The sequence below is a fragment of the Bufo gargarizans genome, chromosome 5, assembly GCF_014858855.1.
Source record: "Bufo gargarizans isolate SCDJY-AF-19 chromosome 5, ASM1485885v1, whole genome shotgun sequence".
Lineage (NCBI taxonomy): Eukaryota > Metazoa > Chordata > Amphibia > Anura > Bufonidae > Bufo > Bufo gargarizans.
This window is the reverse complement of record NC_058084.1, coordinates 15,628,453-15,654,474: the sequence shown is the minus strand read 5'-3', so window position 1 is coordinate 15,654,474 and position 26,022 is coordinate 15,628,453. Positions and strand designations below refer to the sequence as shown.

The 26,022-nt window shown below is 44.6% G+C and overlaps 1 protein-coding gene across 1 annotated transcript in view; it reads left to right on the top strand.

Moving 5' to 3' along the window:
• Positions 1 to 18,043, top strand: part of LOC122939274 (serine/threonine-protein phosphatase 6 regulatory ankyrin repeat subunit A-like) — a 79,892-nt gene extending 61,849 nt beyond the window's left edge. Inside the window, exons 21-27 of the mRNA XM_044295346.1 lie at positions 1,786 to 1,932; positions 5,755 to 5,862; positions 6,308 to 6,505; positions 6,869 to 7,075; positions 9,227 to 10,595; positions 15,125 to 15,274; positions 17,395 to 18,043. Coding sequence (XP_044151281.1) covers positions 1,786 to 1,932; positions 5,755 to 5,862; positions 6,308 to 6,505; positions 6,869 to 7,075; positions 9,227 to 10,595; positions 15,125 to 15,274; positions 17,395 to 17,621 — 2,406 coding nt within the window. The 3' untranslated portion in view covers positions 17,622 to 18,043. The remainder of the gene's footprint in view (positions 1 to 1,785; positions 1,933 to 5,754; positions 5,863 to 6,307; positions 6,506 to 6,868; positions 7,076 to 9,226; positions 10,596 to 15,124; positions 15,275 to 17,394) is intronic.
• The last annotated feature ends 7,979 nt before the right edge of the window (positions 18,044 to 26,022 follow it).

Here is a 26,022-nt window from a genome sequence, read left to right as displayed (position 1 = left end):
TACAGCTTAGACTCCAAGACTGATACATTGTAAGAAACCAGAGAGCTGCTGCTGAGGTTTTTAGCCCACAGAGCATTGTATAGCCTGGATACAATTGTAACAAACCCTCAGCTGAGAGGTCGGACTAGCTATGTACAGCTTTACTACCTCTGAAGGTAAACTGGAGTGCTCTCATTCACTGACAGCAAACAGATACTTGAAAATGGGGAGGAACTGAAACATGAAGGGGGAATTCATCATTCTCCCTACATGTGTTTTTGGCATAAAAATAATTGTAAAACCCTGGTTTTTAGTTGCAACTGGCATTTTACACTGCCTTCCTCAGGCTTACAAAAACAGGCGTAGCAAAGGTGGGGTGTGGATGGGTCCATTGTCCTCGGCTCCTTCATCATTATTTATGCCAGAAATTGGAGTAAATAATGACTGAAATCTACAGCAGCTCCATTTTCAGGTTGGCACACAGACTGCCGGAGGAGGCATGCCTTGTCATATATTACATGTCTCCTCTGGCAGAGCAGGCCCCATGAAGAGAAAATTTATAGGAAAAGTTGTACAGTTCTCATTATTAACCATTTTAATGACCTTATAGATGAAGTACATAGAGTAAAATCTCCATATTTGCAGAGCAACGTAAGATCATTAACACAGAAGAAGATAATATTACTTGACAGGGAGATGTCAAAAAGTTGGTAATGAAAAATGAAGACAAATATTTGGCTATGCTCTTGCTATGAGAGAACACATTTTACCATTACATATTTTAAATGTGGCTCTTAACAAGCTCTGCCTCTGATGCCTCCAGATGTAAGGCAGCTATCCTATAAGTCAATATTCGGCCCTTTAAATAGGCCTTAAGACATGATTTGCATATTAGGTAAGCCAGCACCTCATCTGCAGACAGCTGTTTCAGGGTGATTGCCCCTCATCAGTGCAGAACAGAGAGTATTGGCTTAGCAGGGTGAGAGGTGAAGTTGGGATTTGTGGGGTACTATTTCTCCTTGGGGAGAGAGTGCCTTAATCCCTGCTCTGTACTGATGAGGGGCAATTACCCCGAAACAGCTGTCTGCAGATGAGGTGGAGGCTTATTTAATATCCGAATCATGTAAAGGATCGACCATTGACTTATAGGATAGCTGCCTTACATCTGGTGGCATTAGAGGCGGAGCTTGTTAAGAGCTCATTTGCATCCCTTTCTTCCCAGAATTCCAGAGGAGCATGTATGGCCTATAAGTCTCCTCACGTCAACTAAGGAGCTCTTTCCCCAAGGAGAGATAGTATCCCCCAAATTATTAAATGTTATAACACTAGGAAGACGTTGCATGGGAACGGAAATCTAAGGGATTCCAGTGGACAGTAAGCTGAATTGTAGCCCCCAGTGTCAGGTACCTACCCTAAAGGTGAATAGGTTCATGAAATGAACCCAAAGTGGGTTTAGATGCGCCTCATGAGAACATGATTTTCCTCCTATAAAATCACTGTTCAGAGGCCACACATGCTATATACAGCAAAATATAGCCAAAGCTACGGCAGGTCTGAGAAGGTTTCAGAGGTAGATTGCCAGAATAATTAAGGAAATAGGTGAACTGTAGCAGCAAGATAAATTTACACAATTGGGGATATTCACCATTATGCTGATACTTTATCCATACTATATACAATATTTTATTTTATTGTTACAATATTTCATGTCTGATTATTGTTATCACCGCCAGCTTCAATGATTATTTCTGGCATTACGACTCCATGATGTTTTTCATCCTCATCATCTCTGATCTCACTCTCCAGACGGGATTCACCGCTCTTCATGTCGCAGCACATTTTGGACAAGCGGATTTTGTTCGAGAGATTTTGATGAAGGTTCAGGCCACAATCCACAGTGATCCTCCGAAATCCACAGCTGACAGGGTGCTTGTGAAGGAACACGGGGGCGAGGTAAAGGGGGGGAAATTGTAACTTTCCACTTATGGAATAAATTCTGCTATAACATGTTAGGACCTTCTGGTTTGATACTTTATCAGTTCTGTTATCCAACTGATACATGGTCATAAATACTAATATTACATAGTGCTATTCATTACCTAGTAGAAAAAGGTGTACATACAGTAGAGGCAGACCATGCCATTTCTATGTGTCCATGAAAAGAAGGCTAAACAACTCTCCCTGTATGATGGAGAAATGGTTATAGGGTCATGCCTCCAGTCTATCCTGCAAGGGATTCAATGGGGATGGATGGAGGATTGCAACAAGTGCTGGTCAGTCCTGTTCTGTGGTGCTAAGTGCTGGCAAGTGTTGCCCTTGAGTGGTAAGTGCTGGCCAGTCTTCTCCTTGAGTGGTATGTACAAGCCAGTCTTGTCCTGGTGTGCTAAGTGCTGGCCTGGTCTGTCTTGGGGTGCTTAGTTCTGGCTAATGTTGTCTTGGGGTGCTAAGTTCTGACCAGCCCTGTCCTAGCGTGCTAAGTTCTGACCAGCCCTGTCCTGGGGTGCTTAGTTCTGGCTAGTGTTGTCTTGGGGTACTATACCAATTGTAACGGCATACAAGGGAATGCTCCAAACTCCGAACGGAACCTCACGAATAGCTGCTAGCAGACGAATAGGAAACGCACCCAAGCGGCTTACACTCCTAGCAATCAGTCTCTAACAGCATACAGTGAATCCCCCCCAAGAACGAGACCAAGCTCTGTGTTGAGGGTAAAGCAGTGGACAGCCATAGCTGTGTGTTCATTGTTCTTATATAACATTGTTACACATTAGTGCCACCCACAGGGTTTTGTAAGACAACCAGTAACCACGTACAATACACTCAAGACACTCCCACACAAAATCCTCCTCTCTGCCTGTGACACAATTACCTTACACAATGTCTTCTGTCCTGGAGACAATCTGGGGAGTAATTCAATTATCTCTCAGCACAAAGGGAAATCGCCAATACACAATAGGACAGAAATCACTATTCAAATATACAATGTCACAACCATTACAGTAAACCTAGACATTTAACATATCCCCAGATAGCTTCGGTCTGAGTGCATTCAATTATTAGGTGAATGGCACTCAGACTTCACAAATGCATCTGTAAAGAATAAATTAAAGCAACTGGACGTTCTGTAGATTTCTTGAAAACGTTTCACTCGTTCTTCCAACGAGCTTTCTCAATTCTGAGTGACAAGAATTTTCTGGGAATAAATATGTAACTGAATCAACATCTGGTAATTATACCCAGCATGGGGTCAGAGGTCATTATACCCAGCATGGGGTCAAAGGTGTTGATTCCATTATCCTAATTGGAGTCAGTAGGTGATAAAGACTTCCCAGAAAAAGGTGTCAAGACAGCATTGTATGTGGCAGACAATAGATGGGCTCTCTATTCCCTGCTGGACACTCTGCCGCTGGGGTGGGAGGACAAAGCTCTCCTCTCCCAATAAAACACTCTGCTGCTGGGGGACAGGACCGACTGTCTCTGCCCCCTGTAACTCAGCCTGCCGCTGGGGAATGGAGACTGGGCTCCCAATTCCCAATAAATCATATTGCCGCTGGGGACAGGACTGACTGTCTCTGCCCCCTGTAACTCAGCCTGCCGCTGGGGAATGGAGACTGGGCTCCCAATTCCCAATAAATCACATTGCCGCTGGGGGACAGGACTGACTGTCTCTGCCCCCTGTAACTCAGCCTGCCGCTGGGGAATGGAGACTGGGCTCCCAATTCCCAATTAATCACATTGCCGCTGGGGGACAGGACCGACTGTGCAAGAGGCTGGCAACCAGGCTTCTCCAGCACCCAGTTGCGAGGTTGGTTTCGCCACAACTAAGTTCTGACCAGCCCTGTCCTGGGGTGCTAAGTTCTGACCAGCCCTGTCCTGGGTTGTTAAGTTCTGACCAGCCCTGTCCTGGGGTGCTAAGTTCTGACCAGTCCTGTCGTGCTAAGTGCTCGCCAGTCCTGTCCTGGGGTGCTAAGTAGCTGGCCAGTCTTGTCTTAGAGTGCTTAGTGCTGTCCAGTGATTTCTTGGGGTGCTAAGTTCTGACCAGTCCTGTTCTGGGGTGCTAAGTGCTGGTGTCATGAATACAGGGGAGGGGATGGACACAGAACTAGGCCTCAAGGCTAGGGAGAGGGAAAAGGTCACCTCCTAGGAAGCCCCTAGACCTGGCCATGACTCCTGTCAGCATGTATAGACCCTGAAGGTGGGAAAATACATATGCCAGAACCTAGACCCTAGGAGCCCTGAAATGCCCTAGGTAGTGTCAGGGAATGAGACTACTGGTTTCTTCCCAGGTGAACGAACCAGCGTCTCCCTGAAGCCTAATAACAACAAGCACAAGGGAACAACCAAATACAAAGAGCAGTAAAGAGCAACTTATCTTATAGAAAATGGATGAGCAGGAACACAGGTAAGGTCCACACACCAACTCTTCCAAATCCAAGCAGAGAATATCCGCCGCATGGTATGAAGTGTGAGACCAAACTAAGTAGGGAATGCAGTAATGACCATGGGCTGCACCTGGCAAGAGGGGTGGTCATTACCAAACCACAACACTGAGAATCAAGAGACTGTCAGTTAACCCCACGTGCAGTCAGTCTCCCCGATTTTCTAACCCCTTGTCACAGAAGGTACCGTGACAGCTGACCAGTTATGTCCTGGGGTGTTAAGCGCTGGCCAGTTCTGTCCTCGGGTGTTAAGTGCTCGCCAGTCCTGTCCTCGGGTGCGAAGTGCTAACCTGTCCTGTCTTGGAGAGCTAAGTGCTGGCCAGTCCTGTATGGGGGGTGCAAATTGATGGCCTGGCCTTGGAAGCTAAGTGCTGGCCAGTGTTGTATTGTCATTCTAAGTTCTGACCAGTCCTGTTTTAGGGTGCTAAGTGCTGACCAGTCCTGTCTTAGGGTGCTAAGTTATGACCAATCCTGTCCGGAGGTGCTACGTGCTGGCCAGTCCTGTCCTGGGGCACTAAGTGCTGGCCAGTCCTGTCCTGAGGTGCTAAGTGCTGATCAGTCATGTCCTGGGGTACTAAGTGTGGGCCAGTATTGTCTTGGGGTGCTAGGGGCTGGCCAGTCCTGTCTTTGAGTGCTAAGTTCTGCCCAGTCCTGTCCTGTTGTGCTAAGTGCTAGCTAGTGTTGTCTTAGGGTACTAGGGGCAGGCCAGTCCTGTCCTGGGGTGCTAGAGTGTTGTATTGTCATTCTAAGTTCTGACCAGTCCTGTCTTGGGGTGCTAAGTGCTGACCAGTCCTGTCTTAGGGTGCTAAGTTGTGACCAATCCTGTCCTGAGGTGCTAAGTGCTGGCCAATCCTGTCCTGGGGCACTAAGTTCTGACCAGTCCTGTCTTGGGGTGCTGAGTGCTGGCCAATCCTGTCCTGGGGCACTAAGTGCTGGCCAATCGTGTCCTGGGGCACTAAGTGCTGGCCAATTCTGTCCTGGGGCACTAAGTGCTGGCCAGTCCTGTCCTGAGGTGCTAAGTGCTGATCAGTCATGTCCTGGGGTACTAAGTGCTAGCTAGTGTTGTCTTGGGGTACTAGGGGCAGGCCAGTCCTGTCCTGGGGTGCTAGAGTGTTGTGGTATGATGGAGCAAATGGACCACATTTATTTGGCTATGTGTACTAGATAATAGAGGGGGTACAGAGTATAAATCAAGACATGTATATAAACAGTATAAGGTAGGAGCAGAAGTCCACTCAAATTATTTTTAAATGGCGAAGCAATATCCCATGTATAGTATCCCATGCTATAATATGTATCAACAACAAGGCATTCTCGATCTTGTCCTCTTCTACAGTCTGGTTACACACCCTTGCACCTGGCTTCTCAATCCGGTCATGAAAGTCTAGTGCGCCTGTTACTGAACTACCCAGGAGTCCAGGCAGATGCAGCCACCAGGCATCAGGTGACTCTCTCTACATTTTTTTTCAGCCACGTTTCTGCATTTTAATTTTGTGTCTATGCAAAATGCCAATCTGTTAAACAGTAGCTTCAAAATTGTGTAGCACTCAATGCCAGAGAGCTGCTGTTAAAGCAATAAGATCATGCATTACATTAATATGGGCATAAAAAAATATGATTGTTCAGACTGTATGCACTTCTACATTAGATTGTTAGTAATTATCTTGGAAATCAAATTCTTCCACATTACCCTTTGAGTCCTTTGATAGTCATAGAAGTGTATGTAACCTCCTGGAAGAGCAGAAAATATTATATGATTGCACATGCTATAACATTCTGTAATCTCTTGAAGTTTCTCATTAGTTCTCTGCTCAATCTTCCGCTTCTGGAAAATTCCACATTATATTACAGTTATGGGCTAGAAACAAGTTGAAAATTTCACTCCACAGGGTTCGACTCCAATACACCTTGCAGCTCAGAATGGGCACACTGCTGTTGTTGGTCTCCTTCTCAGTAAGTCTACGTCTCAGCTGCATGTGAAAGACAACAGAGGAAGGACGTGTCTCCACCTGGCAGCTGCCAATGGTCACATTGAGATGATGAGAGCCCTAATTGGACAGGGAGCAGAGATCAATGTGACTGATAAGGTGATTTTCTTTTGATTGAAATCATTTGGACCTGAAGTGCTCCTCATGGGCGGGGCTTGGTGCTTTGGAATTTATTACATTTTTAAAATTTGACGATTGGTTCAGGATCAGATGGAGAAAGGGTCAATATACAAACCTTCGAACTTCACGGATGTCAATTGTGTTGTTCAATTATTACTACAGCTCTTTATATGTAATTCCAGTATATATTTGATATGCTTTGAGTAATAAACTTAAAATATAGACAGAAGCTAAAATGTCCATGTTGGATACACCCATTAAAACACATCAGTAATACATGATATGTTTTCATTGGATGCAACTATCCTTTCCTGTATAAATGTATATCTGTTTTGTGTACAGAATGGGTGGTCTCCTCTGCACTTCGCAGCCAAGTCTGGGTTTTTAGAAACCATTCGCTTCCTTGTGGAATGTGGTGCCAACCCCACATTAGAGTGCAATGATGGGAAGACTGCAATCCAGTACGCTGCAGGTGACAACCACCAAGATGTGGTGAGCTTCTTGCTGAAGAGAAGCCATAACACCCTCAAACTAACTGAGGACAGGAAGGTAATCCACACCATACTACATTTAGTCATGACATTGATTTGGAGATGTTCTACACTGTTATTACTTTTGGTTCTAAACTTTTGGGGTCATTTTTGTAAATCAGTACAAAGATGATGGACACGGCAATATCAGCTGCCGGGTCCAGTGTTTAAATCAGTAGGGCTTTAGGTGGTCCGAACTATTTATGTCTGTAGTGGTTTTCAAAAATGACCTCTGGAGTACCTCTGAAGAGTGGTCCATGTGTTGCAAAGGGCAACGTATCATAGATAGGTGGACCTCAACTCCAACTATATGAACCTGTGCCCCCAAGTGTTAACACCTTGCGGAAATGCGTATCCTTTCTTAATAGAAATCTCAATAATAGGAGTGCCCTCCAACCCCAGAATGGGGTAAATAACGTACAGTATTGTAGAGTTGACTCTACCAGAACTCTAAAGGCTACTTAGGCAATAGTAAAAGAATGGGCCCTAAAGCTTCAGCAGAAGACAATCCCATTTGGAGGTGACTGAGGATATGTCTTGTGAGTACAATGATAAGTGCAAATATTATGATGCATGTGGATGTCCACATGGTCTGTATAAATATAGAGTCGCCCTCAGAAGCATCATTTCTCTGAGGGGGAACCCATTTTGCTTTACGATCAGCTTTCCTCTCGGTGGATCTATACAAGTTTTAAATACAGGCCCATTCTTACAATCTAGAACCGAATGTTCTTGAAGTTATAAGAATTTTTAAAATTTTGGACTCTATTCATGTCTGAACCTTCCACCAGACATAAATGTCGAGACTGCTCCCCAACATAAGTCTCTGACATATACCATTTTATAGCCATGCTGTTGTGTATGTCAACCATAGGCCCAATATTAAATTAAAAAAACAATACCACTTTATGTTTTTGGGGGGTGATCCACAGTATAGGGAAGCTCAGTCTTCTGTGTTTTCACTATATGGTTAGCTGCTTAGTCTACAATACCAGACGAGATATATGGTTAGACAACACATACTAAACCAATGGAAGCCAAAAAAACTACCTCCATCGTGTCAATGGGACCAATGGATAAATTTGACATATGTGCAGAGAGCTTTCCTGGCAAATATTCCGAATGTAATAAAAAAAAAACAATATGTGAGCCAAATTGTCTTAGAACTTTATCAGTCCCTGGGAGTCTAACTACAAGCAACGGAAGTTTCATAAATATCATATGCCTACATGTTATGGTCATGGTCCGTGCTCACTGTTGCTCCTCTTCTGCTGATGAGCACAGCAGCCACTATGCTATCTGCTGTCCAATGGTTCCGGTGGCCCGTTCCCTCTATGGCGTCTCCCAGCCTGATGGTCTTGTATGCCGTAGTATCACTGTGCCTCACATCCAAAGGCTGAGGCCTACTTCTTGCCCCATGATTTCTGTAATTGACTCTTCCCAACCTGACATGACCCTTGCCAGATCTCTGTACTGACCCTGAGTTGCCCGTCCTCACTGCAGACTGTTTATAGGATTGCATATACTTTGCCTGCCCTAACCTCAGACCGTCCTTGACTATGATTTTGCCTGACCATTCAAAACTCCACACCAGTGTCTCTTGACCCCGTGGGTCAGCAGTCACTGATTCCTGTAAAGTGTTTAAAGGGTGAAGACCATGGGCTACTTAGATAACATCTTTTGGAGTAGCTGAGTCAAATCTGTATCACTTCATGATACTACAGTTCATATCTGTCCTTGACTTTCCACAATCTTATCTTCACCAAAGTGTAAGTCATAAAAGGAAACGACTGAGATTTCTATGCCTCATTCAATAAATCCACAAAATAAATCCTCAAAACACGGATACTGGCCGTGTGTGTAACGTGTTTTGCAGAACAGTATATCCTGCCCTCTATAGAACTGTCCTATCCTTATCCATAAAATGGACAAGAATAGGACATGTTCTATTTTTTGCTGGGCTGCGGAATGCACATACGTATGTGGAGAGCACACGGCTGTGCTTTCCGCATCTTTTGCAGCCTCACTAAAGTGAATGGGTCCGCATCCGACCCTCAAAAAAATGCGGACCGGATGTGGAGCAAAAATAAGTTTGTGTGCATGAGCCCTAAGTCTATGATTTATATTGTCATCGACACATTTTGATTTCCACTTGCTTCTTTGTTTCCAGTTTGTTTTTGACTTAATGGTTTGTGGAAAGCTGAACAACAACAGAATTATCGAGGAATACATCCTGAATTCTGCCGCTCCCCTGGACACCGCCGTTAAACTTTCCAGAGCGTTTAACATCACTGCCCTAAAAGAGAAAGAGAGGGCAGTGGACCTACTCAATGCTGCAAAGTACACCGAAACCATGGCCACCGAACTCTTGACGTTGGCATCTGGTAGTAAAAATGCAGGATACATCCTCAGGGCTACAGACCACCGTGGCACCACCATACTGGACTGTTTAATTGAGTGTGAGCAGAAAGATGTTGTTGCCCACCCAGCTGTTCAGAAATACTTGACTGAAGTCTGGTATGGAAACCTGGACTGGACTGCCTGGAAGCTGGTTCTTCTCTTCTTCACATTTTTAGCTTGCCCTCCGGTTTGGTTTGTGTTCTCTCTACCTCTTAAGCATAGATTTAACAAAATCCCCATCATGAAGTTCATGAGTTACTTGGCGTCACACATATTCCTGCTGGTACTTTTCATCCTCACCATCGTCTACCCCCCTTTGAGTCCAATTTATGAAGGACGCATGATCCCATCATGGAATGAGTGGTTGCTGCTTGCATGGTTGTCTGGAATGCTGGTTTCAGAGCTTACCCACCAAGGTGAGAGGGCCGGCTTGGCCTGGATTCGAGTATTTGTCCTGGGATTTTCTGCCGTCGCCTTCTTTTGCCACCTACTTGCATTCTTGTTTACAGAAATTGATCGTCTACACTGCCTATTTGCCAGGAACATCTTTCTTGGCATTGCCATGACTCTCTCATTCTTCCAGTTCTTGGAGTTCCTCACATTCCACCACCTCTTTGGACCATGGGCGATCATCATCAGAGATTTGATCAAAGACCTCACCAGGTTTGCAGTGATTCTTGCTTTGTTTCATGTGGCCTTCACAATGCAACTCTCTGCGGTCTATCAGCCGGTATATCCAGAATCCAAAGCCAATCAGTCAATTGATGGAACTGGGGTCAACAGAAATGAGACCAATATTCAGGATCCCATAGACATCACTGTCCTCTTATTCTTCTCTTTGTTTGGCCTAGTGGAACCTGATTGTCTTCCATCGTTGAGCAGGACGCCTCAGTTTACCCTCGTCATCATCCGCTTTGTGTTTGGAGTTTACCTGGTGGTCACTTTAATCGTTCTGATCAATCTATTGATCGCCATGATGAGTGACACCTACCAACGCATACAAGCACAGTCAGACACAGAATGGAAATACGGAAGAGCCACTTTAATAAGAGATATGACTAGGAAACCTGGGACGCCTTCTCCTTTCAACCTCTTCACCAACCTGTTTTACTACATCAAACTACTATGCAAATATAAAGGTAAGATCAATAATCAATAAAAGTCCCCATTCGTAGTGATAAATCACCATGATCTTTATTTTAGGTAGCCTTTCAGGGGATTAAAAAGGGGGACCCCATTCTCGTCTGTAATCCGGAATGGAGAGTGGCTATAAAGAGTGTCTCTCAGTCTGGGGGACCCGACACATCCATATACATTATGAGGACAACCTATTGGGTTATTGTGTAATATTTCACTTCACCAGCGGTGGCACTGCAGGAAATTTGAACCATTGCTGCTTGGATCAATCAGCAGATCGCTGTGAAAGTGTGCTAGGTTCAATCAAACCCAATTGACCCCATTGACAAATAATCCCGTTGCAGTTTCCGCCATTTTGTTGCCTTCAGTATCTCTGCATGCTGAGCTATTCTTGCCATCAGATGTGATAGAAACCCAAGTGGTATAACATAAGACTGATTATGATTTGGACTTCTTACCAATACCATAGACTTTGTCCTGAGCCTTCATCTACCTACCTACATGTACATTTGACTTGAGCATGGGTGGAACAAGCTATATTGGTGCCCAGGGCAGAGGTTTTACTTAGAATGAGCCACCCTCCAACCTTGCCCCTAAATTTAGAATGATAGCTGTTGGATGAATGACTTCTTTGATTCATATGTACGGTATGTTAATGTATAATGTGATGCAAATGTGTGTGTGATAGAAAGAACTGTAATGGCAACTGCATCCAGGCTTGGACTGGCCCACCGGGGAGGCGGAGGATTCCTCGGTGGGCCCCCAGTCTCCTGCGCCCAGAGATAAGATGGAGTGGTAATTATTTCTCATGTTTCTCAGGAGAGATAATTATTGTAGCCACTAGGTGGCAGTGATGCAGCATCCTACTGGTGTAAATTGTACATGAGGCCCTGCAGTATCTTCTAAACTTCCTGACTGCTGGCAGTGAAGGAGGAGGGAACATGTCTGGGCATCCTCCTACCCTCCCTGCTATCAGAAAACTGGCTGCTGGAGAGAAGGACTCCTCTGCGATGCTGGGCTGATTTCTTAGGTGTGTGACAGTAGTGAGCTGTAGGAGACTGTAAGGGGGGAATAGGGGCTTTGTTTATAGCAGACTCAGATCTGTGTATGTGTGCTGCTTTCTGCAGAGTTTAGAGTGGCATTGGGAGGACTCTGCCCTAGGTCCCCAATGCCTCTGCTTTAGGTGCACCCTCAAAAGTGCCCTAGCTCCAGATGCCCCCCAATGTCCCCACTCTAAATGCACCCCTAATATTGCCTCTTCTCCAGTTACCCCCAATACCTCTGCTCCAGGATCACCACTATTACCCTGCCATAGGTGACCCTAATGCCTCTGCTTTAGGTGCACCCCCATAAATGCCCCAGCTGCAGATGCCCTCCACTCTGAATGCACTGCTAATTTTGCCTCTTCTCCAGTTACCCCTGCTCCAGGATCCCCACTATTACCCTGCCTCAGGTGACCCTAATGCCTCTGTTTCAGTTGTGACCCTCTGTTTGTGCCCTTTGCTCCTCTAGCGCTTTAGCTTGGGCTTTGTTAAAGGTTATGACCTGCAAAGGGGGTTGAAGTTATGACTGAAAAATTCTGCACATTGCGTCACATTCTCCAGTATTGACACGTATGGTTTACATGGCGGTAGTGATGATATTCCATATTTACAGGCATCACTGCTGCCATGTTAAGAGATAAAGGTGGAGTGGTGGAGGATTTAAAGGGATTGTCCAGGTTTTAAAGTTATCCTCTCCACACCATAGGGCATAACTATATGATTAGTGGGGTCCGATTCGGCAATGGGCGCCTCCACATAGGGCCCTCTATGTAATGCGACCCAGGTATAGGAATGCCAAGTGGTATAGTGCGGCCTAAAATGTCCCTTATTGTGTGTCACGGTGCTCCTACCTGGATACGGCTGGACCCTAGGCTTTGACTTAATTAAGTCGCAATTAATAGGGGAAATAATTGAGGGATCGGATAGAAAGATTGAGTCCAGACCTTGCATGTAGTTGAACAGCAAACAATCTTCAAGCTTTATCTTGGTCCCAGCAGGCTTTAGCATTAAAACTGGCAGGCAAACTTGTCGCTGCTACATCTGTTTCTCTCTGGCACTGCTGTACTGACAGGCTGGCTGTATAACTCTGCTTCTGCTGTATGCTGCACTTCTTTTAGTATCATCTGTCTCTAGATTAGGTCATGGAACTTTCCTCCTTGTTCCTGAGGCTTTAAACTTTGGCCTCTATGGCCAGCAGAGTTAGGGTGTTCTGGCTGGCGTGGGCACGTCCAGAAGAGACGTGTCCTGCACCTGTCCCCTAGCAGGGGGTAAGTTAGACTGACTCTCACTGGTCCCCACCCTTCCTGCAGGAAGTGGGACTCACCCACTCCTCTCCAGAGGGGGGTTAGAATGGAATGGAAAGCTCCCTTCTACCTAACTGTAGCTCTGCCGTGTTTGCTGCCACCTGCTGGTGAACCAGGCACATTGCACGACAACATAACAGCTGCATTAGAAATAGGAATGCACCGTGTAGTGGACCTGAAATAAATATATATGATGATCAGTGGGTGTTCCAGCAGTCAGATCCCAGCAATCGGATATTTATCACCTATCCTGTAGATGAGCCATAGGTCATTATGGTAGAACAAACCTTTTACATATACTGTAGATAATGTGCAATTTGAGGAGGTGACGATTTGGTAAATTTCATGTCAGACATTTATGCTTAAAGGAGTTAGGGTACTTTCACACTTGCGTTGCTGGATTCCGGCATCTGTATGCAAGCGGATACCATTTGTAGATGTATCCGGATGCTGATCCGTCTCACAAATGCATTGCAATATCGGATCCATCTCTCCGGTGTCATCTGGAAAAACAGATCCGGTATTTATTATTTTCACATTTTTAAAGGGAGTACAGATCCGTCAATGCGGCAATTTTAATGCCGGATCCGGCACTAATACATTTCAATGGAAATTAATGCCAGATCTGGCATTTCAGCAAGTTTTTCGGAATTATGGACGGAGAAAAAAATGCAGCATGCTGCGGTTTTTTTCTCCGTCCAAATACCAGGAAAGGACTTAACTGAAGACCTCCTGATGCATACTGAACGGATTGCTTTCCATTCGGAATGCGTTAGAATAAAACTAATGAGTTTTTTCCGGTATTGAGCCCCTAGGGCGGAACTCAATACCGGAAAACTTTAATGCAAGTGTGAAAGTAGCCTTAAAGGGTTTGTCTCACTTCAGTAAATGGCATTTATCATGCAGTTAGTACAAGGCACTTACTAATGCATTGTGATTCTCCATATTGCCTCCTTTCCATCATTTATACACAGCACGTATCCGTGGCTATTACCACCGTGTAATCCAGCAGTGGTGGATCGTGCTTACACACTATAGGGAAAGGCTGGAAGTGCTCATAGGTCAACGCCTTTCCCTATAGTGTGCAAGCACGGCCACCGCTGCTGGATTACACGGTGGTAATAGCCACGGATACGAGCTGTGTATAAATGATGGGAAGGAGGCAATATGGAGAATCACAATACATTAGTAAGTGCCTTGTATTAACTTTCTCTACATGATAAATGCCAATTGCCGAAGTGAGACGACCCCTTTAACTTCTTTAAGGGTTCTACACTTAATAGGGTTAGGCTTAAATGTCTTGGTGTGTGCATTGCGTGTTTCCTATGTGTGATTGGCGTGTGCTATATATGTTCTATGTATCAGTGGTGTATGTACAGTATGTGACATATGCATCAGTGGCATGTGAGCCACGTATCAGTGTGCCACATGTGTCTAATCAGTGATTGGTGTGTGCTGCGTGTGTCTTGTTTCTGACTGACTGAAGTGCAGGATATCCCTATATGTGTAAATCCTGCCACATGTGTGTCTGTGCATGTTGCTGTGACCGTCCGCCGTCATACTTCATCTGTAATATTTCTGTTATCACTGTAAGGGCTCATGAACACGACCGTTGGATGTTTTGCAGTCTGCAAATTGCGGATCCGCAAAACATGGATACCGGGTGTGTGCATTCCACATTATGCGGAACAGAACGGCCTCTGATAGAACCGTCCTGTCCTTGTCTGCAATGTGGACAATAATAGGACATGTTCTATCATTTTGCAGAACGACCATGTGGACATACAGACACGGAATGCACACAGAGTCTTTTATTTAAATAGGGTTGTTTTCATGGCAAGCACATGGACTTCTGCAAGCCCCATTGACATGAAGGGGACAGCAGCAGAAAGTTCTGCAACGAGTTTTCTAAAATCTCAGATGAATTCCATGTCAATCTACCTCCCATTGCTTTCAATAGAAAATCTGCGCTGTAGTCCGGCACGTTCCACATTTCTGGGGAAAAAAAACCTCCTGGTTATTCTCGGTGAGGATTCCATGTGGAAATTCTATTGAAATCAATACAATCTGCACAAAAAAACACCGGGCTGATGGCCCCATTTTGGTATGTAGTTTAGCGCCCCCTTGGCTCTGTGGTCGTTCTTGTCCACACATCGGGGATAATTATCTTGCAATCTGTTACAGGGAAGATGTGTTCTTCCAACGCCAGGACGTTGATGAATGAGGAGGATACAGACGGCTTCTCCGACACTCGCTCCATTGATTTACTAGCCCACTCATCATTTGGGTGGCTACGAACCACTGCCAAGAGGACCGTGCAGGTGTCACCAGAAGGTAAGTTCCCCATGATGATGGGCGGTTGGGTTGATACTAAATTCCAGGGATGGATACTACTCTTGTAGATGGAGCTTAGTCTACTTGTATTATTTTTTTGGTGACCAGCCAAGGACCAGTAAAGATGGTGCTGGTTGGATCAGAGTGATCTTCAGATTAACCTCTAGCGGATCACTCCCATCAGTGAACCCAGAGGGTTATTCAGTTGCATATAGTTTCTGAGCCCCGGATCTACGTACGTGTCCACGTTACATTTACGACCAGAACTTGGACCATTGTGACACATTGTAATCTCCGCGCAGTAAATCGCTCCAGTGTCGGGTCAGGTTACTCCGACCGTTACAAGGATACGTATATACGCTGGACTAATATGGAAAACTCATGAGAGGAATTCCACAGGAGTTTATAGGAAAGACTCAGCAGTAAATTATGTAATTCGGAGTCAGCTTGTACGCAAGTGACGAGAGATACACGCATAGCGTTATGATAGCTGATGATACATGGGCCAGTCATCGTAGAGAAGCTTCTCATAGAATATCCCGGAATATTCATCTGCAAGTTATTAGCAGATATGTGTGGTCAGCCTGAACCCCCAGCGATCAGCAGTCATCTGTGAGGGCAGCAAGTGTTTCATCTCCACGATGGACTGCCAGAGGAGAAATGAGCCATTACATATTGGAGAACTGCTCTCTGCTCCGGCCCTAAGTGGGACCCCCCTAATACTTTCAGATCCAATATGTGTATATTACAAGGGGTTTTATAAAGTAGACAACTTCCTTCTGTCCCATTCATCTGCAGGATGGGGTAAAGGGTCCCCCACATTCTAGAAATAGATGCAAGTCGCAGAGGTGGAGTCCACATCTATCTCAACCACCCAGATAAATTCTTTAAATTCTGCAGCCACCGCTAGAGGGAGCTCACAGTATACAGATTTATACAGCCACCACTAGAGGGAGCTCATTGCATACAGATCAATACAGCCACGACTAGAAAGAGGTGACTGCATACAAATTTATATGGCCACCAATAGAGGGAGCTCAGTGCATGCAGATTATATAACTGCCACTAGAGGGAGCTCACTATATACAGATTATACAGCCACCACTAGAGGTAGCTCAGTGCATGCAGATTATACAGACACTGCTAGGGGAGCTCACTACATAAAGATTATATAGCCGCCTCTAGAGGGAGCTTACTATATACAGATTATACAGTCGCCACTAGAGGGAGCTCACTACATACAGATTATACAGCCACCACTAAAGGGAGCTCAGGAGATTACTACATACAGATATATACAGCCACCACTAGAGGGAGCTCAGGAGATTACTGCATACAGATATATACAGCCACCACTAGAGGGAGCTCAGGAGATTACTACATACAGATATATACAGCCACCACTAGAGGGAGCTCACTACATACAGATTATACAGCCACTACTAGAGGGAGCTCACTGCATGCAGATTATACAGCCACCGCTAGAGGGAGATCACTATGTACAGATCATACAGCCACCACTAGAGGGAGCTCACTACATACAGATTATACAGCCACCACTAGGGGGAGCTCACTACATACAGATTATACAGCCACCACTAGAGGGAGCTCACTACATACAGTTTATACAGCCACCACTAGAGGGAGCTCACTGCATGCAGATTATATAGCTGCCACTAGAGGGAGCTCACTATATACAGATTATACAGCCTCCAGTAGGAGATTACTCAATGCATACAGACAAAACAAGGGGGAGATCACTGCATAAAGATTTATACAGCCACCACTAGAGGCTATAGCAACAACTAGAGGGTGCTTATTGTATGCAAGTAAATATGGCCACCATTAGGAGGAGCTCACTGTATGCAGATTATACAGCCACCACTAGGGGGAGCTCACTGCATACACATTTATACAGGACCAATTAAACTCAAAGGTAAATCTGTATGCTGCTCTCTCTCTCTAGCTAGACCACTATTTTATTCCACTTAACCCAATGTTTTCTCCTGAGCTGCTCAGGTTGGGTTGTCATACTGCTCTACACGTGCTTCTGGCTAATCACAAATAGTGTGAATACCTGAGAACATAGCTATGCGTCTAATCCCCTCTTCTTCCGGCAGGTGGGATACATAGAAACCATCCATTCGCCGGCCCTGTACATGTGGATGAGGTTATAGACTGGCACGATGTTGTGGTACGATTCATGTCTCTGAAAGGACAGAGGGACAGAGTCAGAAATCCTGAGAGAGCCATCATCCCTCACATCATGGAGGCCGACAAGAAACCACTGCCTGAAAGGGAGACGGGGACAAAGCAACAGAATGGACACCTAACTTCTAGTCGGTAGCTAGCTCAAAGCCCCCCTTCATGTTTCCTACACATGGGATAGACCCCCCCCCCCCTCCCGAAGACCCAACACCAGATCCATAAGGCACAAGCTCATCAGCTCGCTAACTTGAAGAAAGAGTGGAAAAGATACTGTAAGTGACTGCTAAATATATGTGACACCACTTATCTCCGGGCAAACTCTATTATTGGGCTGATCGAATGTAACTGAGTAGCCCAGCTAGACAGACGTCTGGTAGCCCATACAGATATAGCCCAAAGTTGTTGAGCTTAAAGGGGGCTTCAGGTTTACTATAAAAAATGATCTGCAATTTTTTCATTTACATTTACAGTTCCGGGTATTTTCACACCTCCATCTGTTCTCTCCAGCCGCCCATTCCAGCATAGAATGTGAAGATTCAGCCAGACAAAAGACGTTGCATGCAGCGGTTTTCTGTTGAGCTGATTCCTAGCATAGACCCCATTATAGTCAACGGGGTCCAAGGGGCAGGTAGCCCATCCGGCAGTGTGGGTCGGGAGGAAAAAAAAAACAAAGATGGAAAACTAGCCACACTGAAAAACATTTTTAACATCTGATTGCTGCCAGAGACCTAAACCTTCTTCTCTCAGTCTGAGGGATTGCTACAAAGTATCCAGTCTAGACAATCCTCTGTGAGCTACACACATCAGCATAGCGAATCTCTACTCTGTCCTGATAGTTTGCTACAGTGTATCAGTCTGACGTCAAGGCTGTTTAAGCTCAATGAGGAGTCCATATATTAAATACAACTGTAACAAAACCTCAGCTATATTAAGTCTTACAATATACTGCATTACCATTCACTAACAGCAAGCAGAAACCTTTATAATGGAGAGGATTTGGAACATAATAACATTATATTGCAAAGCTGCAGATTTTTTTTATTATACAAGAATTAAGATAAAAGCAGAAAACCCCTTAAGGGTCTACAGTCGTTGCCAAAAGTTTTGAGAATGACACAAATATTAGTTTTCACAAAGTTTGCTGCTAAACTGCTTTTAGATCTTTGTTTCAGTTGTTTCTGTGATGTAGTGAAATATAATTACATGCATGAAGTGCATTTCAAAGGCTTTTATCGACAATTACATGACATTTATGCAAAGAGTCAGTATTTGCAGTGTTGGCCCTTCTTTTTCAGGACCTCTGCAATTCGACTGGGCATGCTCTCAGCCAACTTCTGGGCAAATTCCTGACTGATAGCAACCCATTCTTTCATAATCACTTCTTGAAGTTTGTCAGAATTAGTGGGTTTTTGTTTGTCCACCCGCCTCTTGAGGATTGACCACAAGTTCTCAATGGGATTAAGATCTGGGGAGTTTCCAGGCCATGGACCCAAAATGTCAACGTTTTGGTCCCCGAGCCACTTAGTTATCACTTTTGCCTTATGGCACGGTGCTCCATCGTGCTGGAAAATGCATTGTTCTTCACCAAACTGTTGTTGGATTGTTGGAAGAAGTTGCTGTTGGAGGGTGTTTTGGTGCCATTCTTTATTCATGGCTGTATTTTTGGGCAAAACTTTGAGTGAGCCCACTCCCTTGGATGAGAAGCAACTCCACACATGAATGGTCTCAGGATGCTTTACTGTTGGCATGACACAGGACTGATGGTAGCGCTCACCTTTTCTTCTCCGGACAAGCCTTTTTCCTGATGCCCCAAACAATCGGAAAGAGGCTTCATCGGAGAATATGACTTTGCCCCAGTCCTCAGCAGTCCATTCACCATATTTTCTGCAGAAGATCAATCTGTCCCTGATGTTTTTTTTGGAGAGAAGTGGCTTCTTTGCTGCCCTTCTTGACACCAGGCCATCTTCCAAAAGTCTTCGCCTCACTGTGCGTGCAGATGCGCTCACACCTGCCTGCTGCCATTCCTGAGCAAGCTCTGCACTGGTGGCACTCCGATCCCGCAGCTGAATCCTCTTTAGGAGACGATCCTGGCGCTTGCTGGACTTTCTTGGATGCCCTGAAGCCTTCTTAACAAGAATTTAACCTCTTTCCTTGAAGTTCTTGATGATCCTATAAATTGTTGATTGAGGTGCAATCTTAGTAGCCACAATATCCTTGCCTGTGAAGCCATTTTTATGCAACGCAATGATGGCTGCACGCGTTTCTTTGCAGGTCACCATGGTTAACAATGGAAGAACAATGATTTCAAGCATCACCCTCCTTTTAACAGGTCAAGTCTGCCATTTTAACCCAATCAGCCTGACATAATGATCTCCAGCCTTGTGCTCGTCAACATTCTCACCTGAGTTAACAAGACGATTACTGAAATGATCTCAGCAGGTCCTTTAATGACAGCAATGAAATGCAGTGGAAAGGTTTTTTGGGGATTAAGTTAATTTTCATGGCAAAGAAGGACTATGCAATTAATCTGATCACTCTTCATAACATTCTGGAGTATATGCAAATTGGTATTATAAAAACTTAAGCAGCAACTTTTCCAATTTCCAATATTTATGTAATTCTCAAAACTTTTGGCCATGACTGTACATACCACAGAGACAGACCATGCAACTGCTTTGGGCCCTTAGAGAGAGGGGACTATAACCTTGGTTGCTTCCATCCTTTTTGCTCCTAGATGGGAACGTGGAGGGTCACATACAGAAGATCCTAGCTATCGGGCGCCCTCTCTTCTATGTGCAGCATTTCTCATAGGGATGCATTGAGTCACTATCCAGATGTATCCACCCTTACATTACCTGGAATTTGGTGAAGGACTCCAATCTCTCATGAAATTAATTCACTGCAATATTGTAACATATTGGCAAAAAAAGACTGACAGACTGCAATACACATCGCAATCACTGGGTGGCGACCCATGGGCTTATAAATCTAGATATCTCATGACACAATATCACGATATCATCTTTTTTTAAATCGCTGGTAAACTTGAACTCTACCTTTTGGGATATATCAGGCCAAGAGAAAGGTAAGGCAGGACACATCTGTAACTGCAACTTTGGAGGGACTAGACCCTTGGCAACCTATAAAAATGGATGTTGACCTCGACTACTGAGAGAGAGTTCACCTATAGCTGCTGCGTACAATATATGAAAATTCTCCTCTAATCTTTCTGCTCCCTGAATACCTTGAACCCCAGATGAAGCGTTCCTCATCTGCAGCTTGGACATAAGACATTTATTTTGGGACGGTTTTAGTGGAAAGTCATAAATCATTCATGAATGTGATTTTTCCCTCATCTGCCATTGTTTCCCTAGGTTTCTGCCTGGGACATATTGCTATTTTTGTAAAGAATCAATAAACCTTAGGATATTTTATTTGGCTCATGTCTGATGTATTTGCTGACAAAATCCTTCACTGAAAGGAAAAGTTACTTGTGGTTCCCAATAAAACATTTCTACAGGGAAGATGACCGCAGGCAGCAGGTAAGTAAGAAAAGGCAGTCAGTAGGGTCTAGTGCCTAACCTGTCTTTCTTCATCTCTCTGACTTGCATATCTTCTCCTCCATGCTTGCCGAGTGGGCGGGCTCTTCCTGGTGTGATGTCAAAGCTGTGCTGTCTGCCCTGAGCCAATCAAACGTCTTCCCGCCTGAGCACCCTCTCCCCTCTCACAGCATGCACAGAGAGAGAGAGAGACTGCAGCTGCATCCCCCTCCTCCATATCTACTGTTCGCTGTTTGAATCTACAGATGTTTTAGCACCTGAGGTTTCTGGACATTTACAAAGAGGCCGCGGAAGGGGATGTCAAGGCTGTTGTGTCCTTGCAACATATAATACAATGTTTCATATAGTCACATGTATTACTGATTTATGTAAGCAAAATGATAACAACAGATACAATGTAAAGCCATATACAACTGGTTTGCCTTGTTATAGCTTTACTGCCAACAGAGTGGTGGCGGGGGACTTGTCTATGTTGGCCTTATGAATTCTAGTCATTGTCCTGGTTAGGATATTCACAAATGTCCATGACTACACAGAAAAAGTTTAGCCATGGGAAAAGCTTCTACCTATAATATCACCTCCAGTAGTCATTTGATATCATCACCTGTTGGACTCGTCCATAGTACAATGATATCATCAGATGGTCCCATTTTCTTGATGGTATCAGGTGAATGACAAGGAAGCAGCAGGACAAGGTAAACCAGATAACAAACAGCCTCTCATCTCTAGATTTCTTCAAGAACATGAAGGCCGTTAATGTCTCCACTAATGGGCTTACAATTGTAGCTGTCTGGCATTGTCCTCCTGGCCACCAGTCTCCTCCTCCATCCTGCTGCCCGTAACTATGGGTCGCTCCTCGCCTCTTAAAGGCACGCTAATCACCTCTAACTATTACTAATGCCCAAGTGCCCCATGCTTCATAAGGGTCCTTCTAACATCACTCTTGACCTGAGAAATAAGTTCAATTTGGTTGTTCCTGCTCCATAAGATTCCAAAACGGATTCTGCTTGTCGGTTACCCACCCTGACATCTGCCTATTCTCTACTTGCAGGCATGTATGTCTGCCTCGACCTACGCTCTGTTGACCACAATTCCTGCCCTCTTCCTAAGTACTGCAACTTGGAAATTGCACTTCGTCAGTGTGTCAGCCGTTGCTAATGGAGAGTACTTCGGGGGAGCAAAAAATTGTTGCTGAGGGCAGAGAAGGTACAAGGAGGCATGGCAAGACGGACATGTTTTTCTTTGTCTCTTCTGCACCATTCACACTGGTCCACTTTTTTTTGGTCCATAATGGATTGAAGTAGAACCGTTTGGATCCTATTTAGATCAGTCAGGTTTCTCACTGGAATAGATTAGCAGACTAAAAACGGTTTTACAGGGCCCGATGTTGGGCCGATAACCTGGAATGAATGCAATGCTCATTCTAGATAATCGTCCTGTGGAAAGTTGCCGCAGATCACCCGATGAACGAGCAAAATGCTCATTCATTGGTTGAATTGATTGTTGGTGCAAACAACTCAATCATCGTTTTTGGGCAACAGATTGTGCTGTGTGAACAGGGATCTGCTGCAGAGAAACAATGAATTTGTATGGGGACGAGAGATAGCAGTAGCCATTGAGCATCCCCATACAGTGGAGATGCTTGTTGCATGTAAATTTTCACTTCCACTGACTAAACACTACCTTCTCGACAATTATTAATTCCAGCTTAAAGAGGTTATCCAACATCATACAACAGCCCCCCATGTGCCGGGCCCCTCAGAGGGAGTATACTTAGCGGGGTAAGTATATTCCCTCTGAGGTTCCCAGCACATGGGGGCTGTTGTATGATGTTGGATAACTCCTTTAAGCTACTGAGGGCATCATAAGCAATGAAAACCCCAATAGAGCTAAAAAAAAATCCCAAACACCAGTGTGGGCATAGATTTACTAACAAGTGGAGAACCACGGACCAGAACCATATCACCCCTCTCAGTACATATAGATTACATGGAATGGGGTTCTTTAATGAGCCAGGCCAAGGAGCTGTTGCAAAGAGTAGCTTCTACACTGGTGGACTGGACATGTATATGTGCTGAATGGGTGCCATGTACTGCTAAAGTAGAAAAGAGTGGTGACATAGAGATTCCTCGGCCATATACGCTAATTGCTAGAGTTATAGAAGTTGGATCAAATGATCATTGAGGTGGCTCCGTTCTATGAAGAGGGTCTAATTGTCATCTGTCTTCTCATAGGGGAACCCATGTAGTCCCTGTCCATAAGGTGGAAGTGCCACTGGGATCTTTTTGTAAGATGGTTTCTACTGCAGTTGACATTGCTTCAGAAGAAGATTTTTAGAAATCTTCAAGGATTCAGACTCCTCTATCCACTGACAAAATCTTTAATGGATGAGCTTCCGCCTATGAGGGTTTTATGTGTCTCAACTTCAACAAGTCAACACAAGGAGATCCTTAAATCTCCATAATCACCCCAGTGTGAATGGAGGATCTCTTTTCTTGTCCTTGGTTCCTTGGTCTGTGACCGTACATGGAGATGTGGAAGAAGCCGGGATGTCATCATAAGGGAGGCTGGGAATAATGGAGAAGCCTGCCTTTCCATAGACTTTCAACAAACCTTCTTGCCAATAAATGTTTCTTTTTACAGAACGCTGGAGGACGCTTAAGAAACAAGATGCCTTTTGGCCTCTGGATGAAAATGTCTATTTTTTCACTCCACTGCTTACAGATGACTGACTGCAGCTGGCAGGTCTGAATTCTACAAATCCGTGTTTTGTTATCATAGGAAGCGGCCAAATCGTCTCTCATCCTCTGTCATGCATCAAACTGGACATTAAATGTACAAAAGGAACAGAGTAGTTTTCTGTTCTTATTACAAATGTCATCTGTTGAACAGGGAATAAGAAGATTCTAGAACTGAAACCAACAATGCAGAACAAGAAGTATTGTTATATGTGATACATCTTCCTCAAGGTCATTCCAGGCACTTATTGCTGCCAACTTATACAGGAGATGCCCAGGTTATACCAGCATGGTCCATATCACTATATACAAGAAGATGTATAACTTATACCAGCTGTACATTTGTAATTACAGAAAATACCCAGGTTATACCACTTGGCAGTCTTGGTTTGGTGAAGGCCAGGAGAACGTTGTCTGCCTGACTGCATTGTGCCAGCTGTATAAGTTGGTGGAGGAGGGATACTGCTATGGTGGTCATTTTCAGTCATTGGCCTCGGCCCCTTAGTTCCAGGGAAGAGAAATCTTGATGCTTCAGCAGACATTTTAGACAATTGTTCGGTTCTAACTTTGTGGAAACAATTTGGGGGAGGCAATTTTCTGTCCCGACATGACCGAGCCCAGCCCAGTGCACAAAGCAAGCTTCATAAAGGCGTGGTTGGGGGGAGTTTGCTGTGGAAGAACTTGACTTGTCGCACAGAGTCCTGACCTCAACCCATCTAACACCTTTGGGATGAAGTAGAATGGAGATTGTAAGCCAGGCCCTCTTGTTCTACATCAGTCTCTAACCTCAGAAATGCTCTTTTGGATGAATGGGCAAAAATTCACACAGACACATTCCAAAATCTTGTAGAAAGCCTTCCCAGAAGAGAAAGGAGAGGGGAGGGGCTGTGTATTTAGACTGGGATATCATAAAAGCTTCTGTAAGGGTAATTTTTAGGTGTCCCAATACTTTCATAATCATATAGCAGAATGTATACAATGCATTCGGAAAGTCTTCAGAACAGTTCACTTTTTTTGTTATAAAATAAAAATCTGTTTTTTCCCATCTTTCTACACTCAGAACCCCATAATGAGAAAACAGAAATATAGAATTTTTTTATAAAATAATAATAATAATGAATAACTAAAATTTTGCATGGACAGAAGTATTCAAACTCATTTAACTCTGGGGCCTCCCATTTCTCTTGATCAACTTTGAGATGTTTCTACACCTTGATTAGAGTCACCTGTGGTAAATTCAGGTGATTGGACATGATTTGGAAAGACAACCCCCTGTCTATATAAGGTCTCACAGCTGACAATGCATGTCAGAGCAAAAACCAAGCAATAGGAAGGAAAGAACTGCCTGTAGAGCTCAGAGACAGGATTGTGTGGAGGTACAGATCAGGAGACGGCTCCAAAAAGGTTCTGCTGCACTGAAAGTTCCCAAGAGCACATTGGCTTCCATAACTCTTAAAGGGGTTGTCCGAGTTTAGAGTTGAACCTGGACATATCCCTATGTTCACCTAGGCAGCCCCCCTGATTTGCGATGCTTTCCTTTGCCCTGCTCTAAATCGCAGCAGGAAAAGGAATTTTCTGCAGTTCTGATGATGAATCGGGCTCTCCATAGGGCTGCCAGGCGGGGCTTCCTCCCAGAAGTGAGCCCGGTGACATCATTGGCACTGATGGGCGGCCTTTAGCGCTGCCCTTAGCCTGTAAAACAGCTAGGGCAGTGCTAAAGAGCTCCCATCAGAGCCGGTAATGTCACCGAACACACTGCTGGGCGGAGAGCATCGGAGCATGAAATTCTCTCATGCTAACATCAGGGGGGCTGCCTGGGTAAATTATAGGTATGTCCCGGGTTCAGCTCTGAACCCGGACAACCCCTTTAAATGGAAGAAGTTTGGAACAACCTGGATCCTTTCTACAACCGGCCATCTTACAACTAGCTGGTATTCTAAGATATCAGTTTGAGGTACCCTATAATTGCGTCACATAAACCAAGAGAAAAGTGGGTTTCCTTTAAAATATAACTTTTAATGATATATTTTAAAAAAATGCCCAAAAGTGATAAAGTGCAATTTAAATGAGCGGGATATCGTATACCCCCATATTAGGTAGGTAGGTGGTGTGTCTAGGGAGGGGAAAAGAAAGAGGGGGAGGGGCTGCTGGGTCTCTGCCCCTACTGCATACCCTAGTTATAGAGTCCTTGTCCTAGTCAGCCGCACACCTCCTGAACCGTCCCTATTTCCTTCCCTAGACA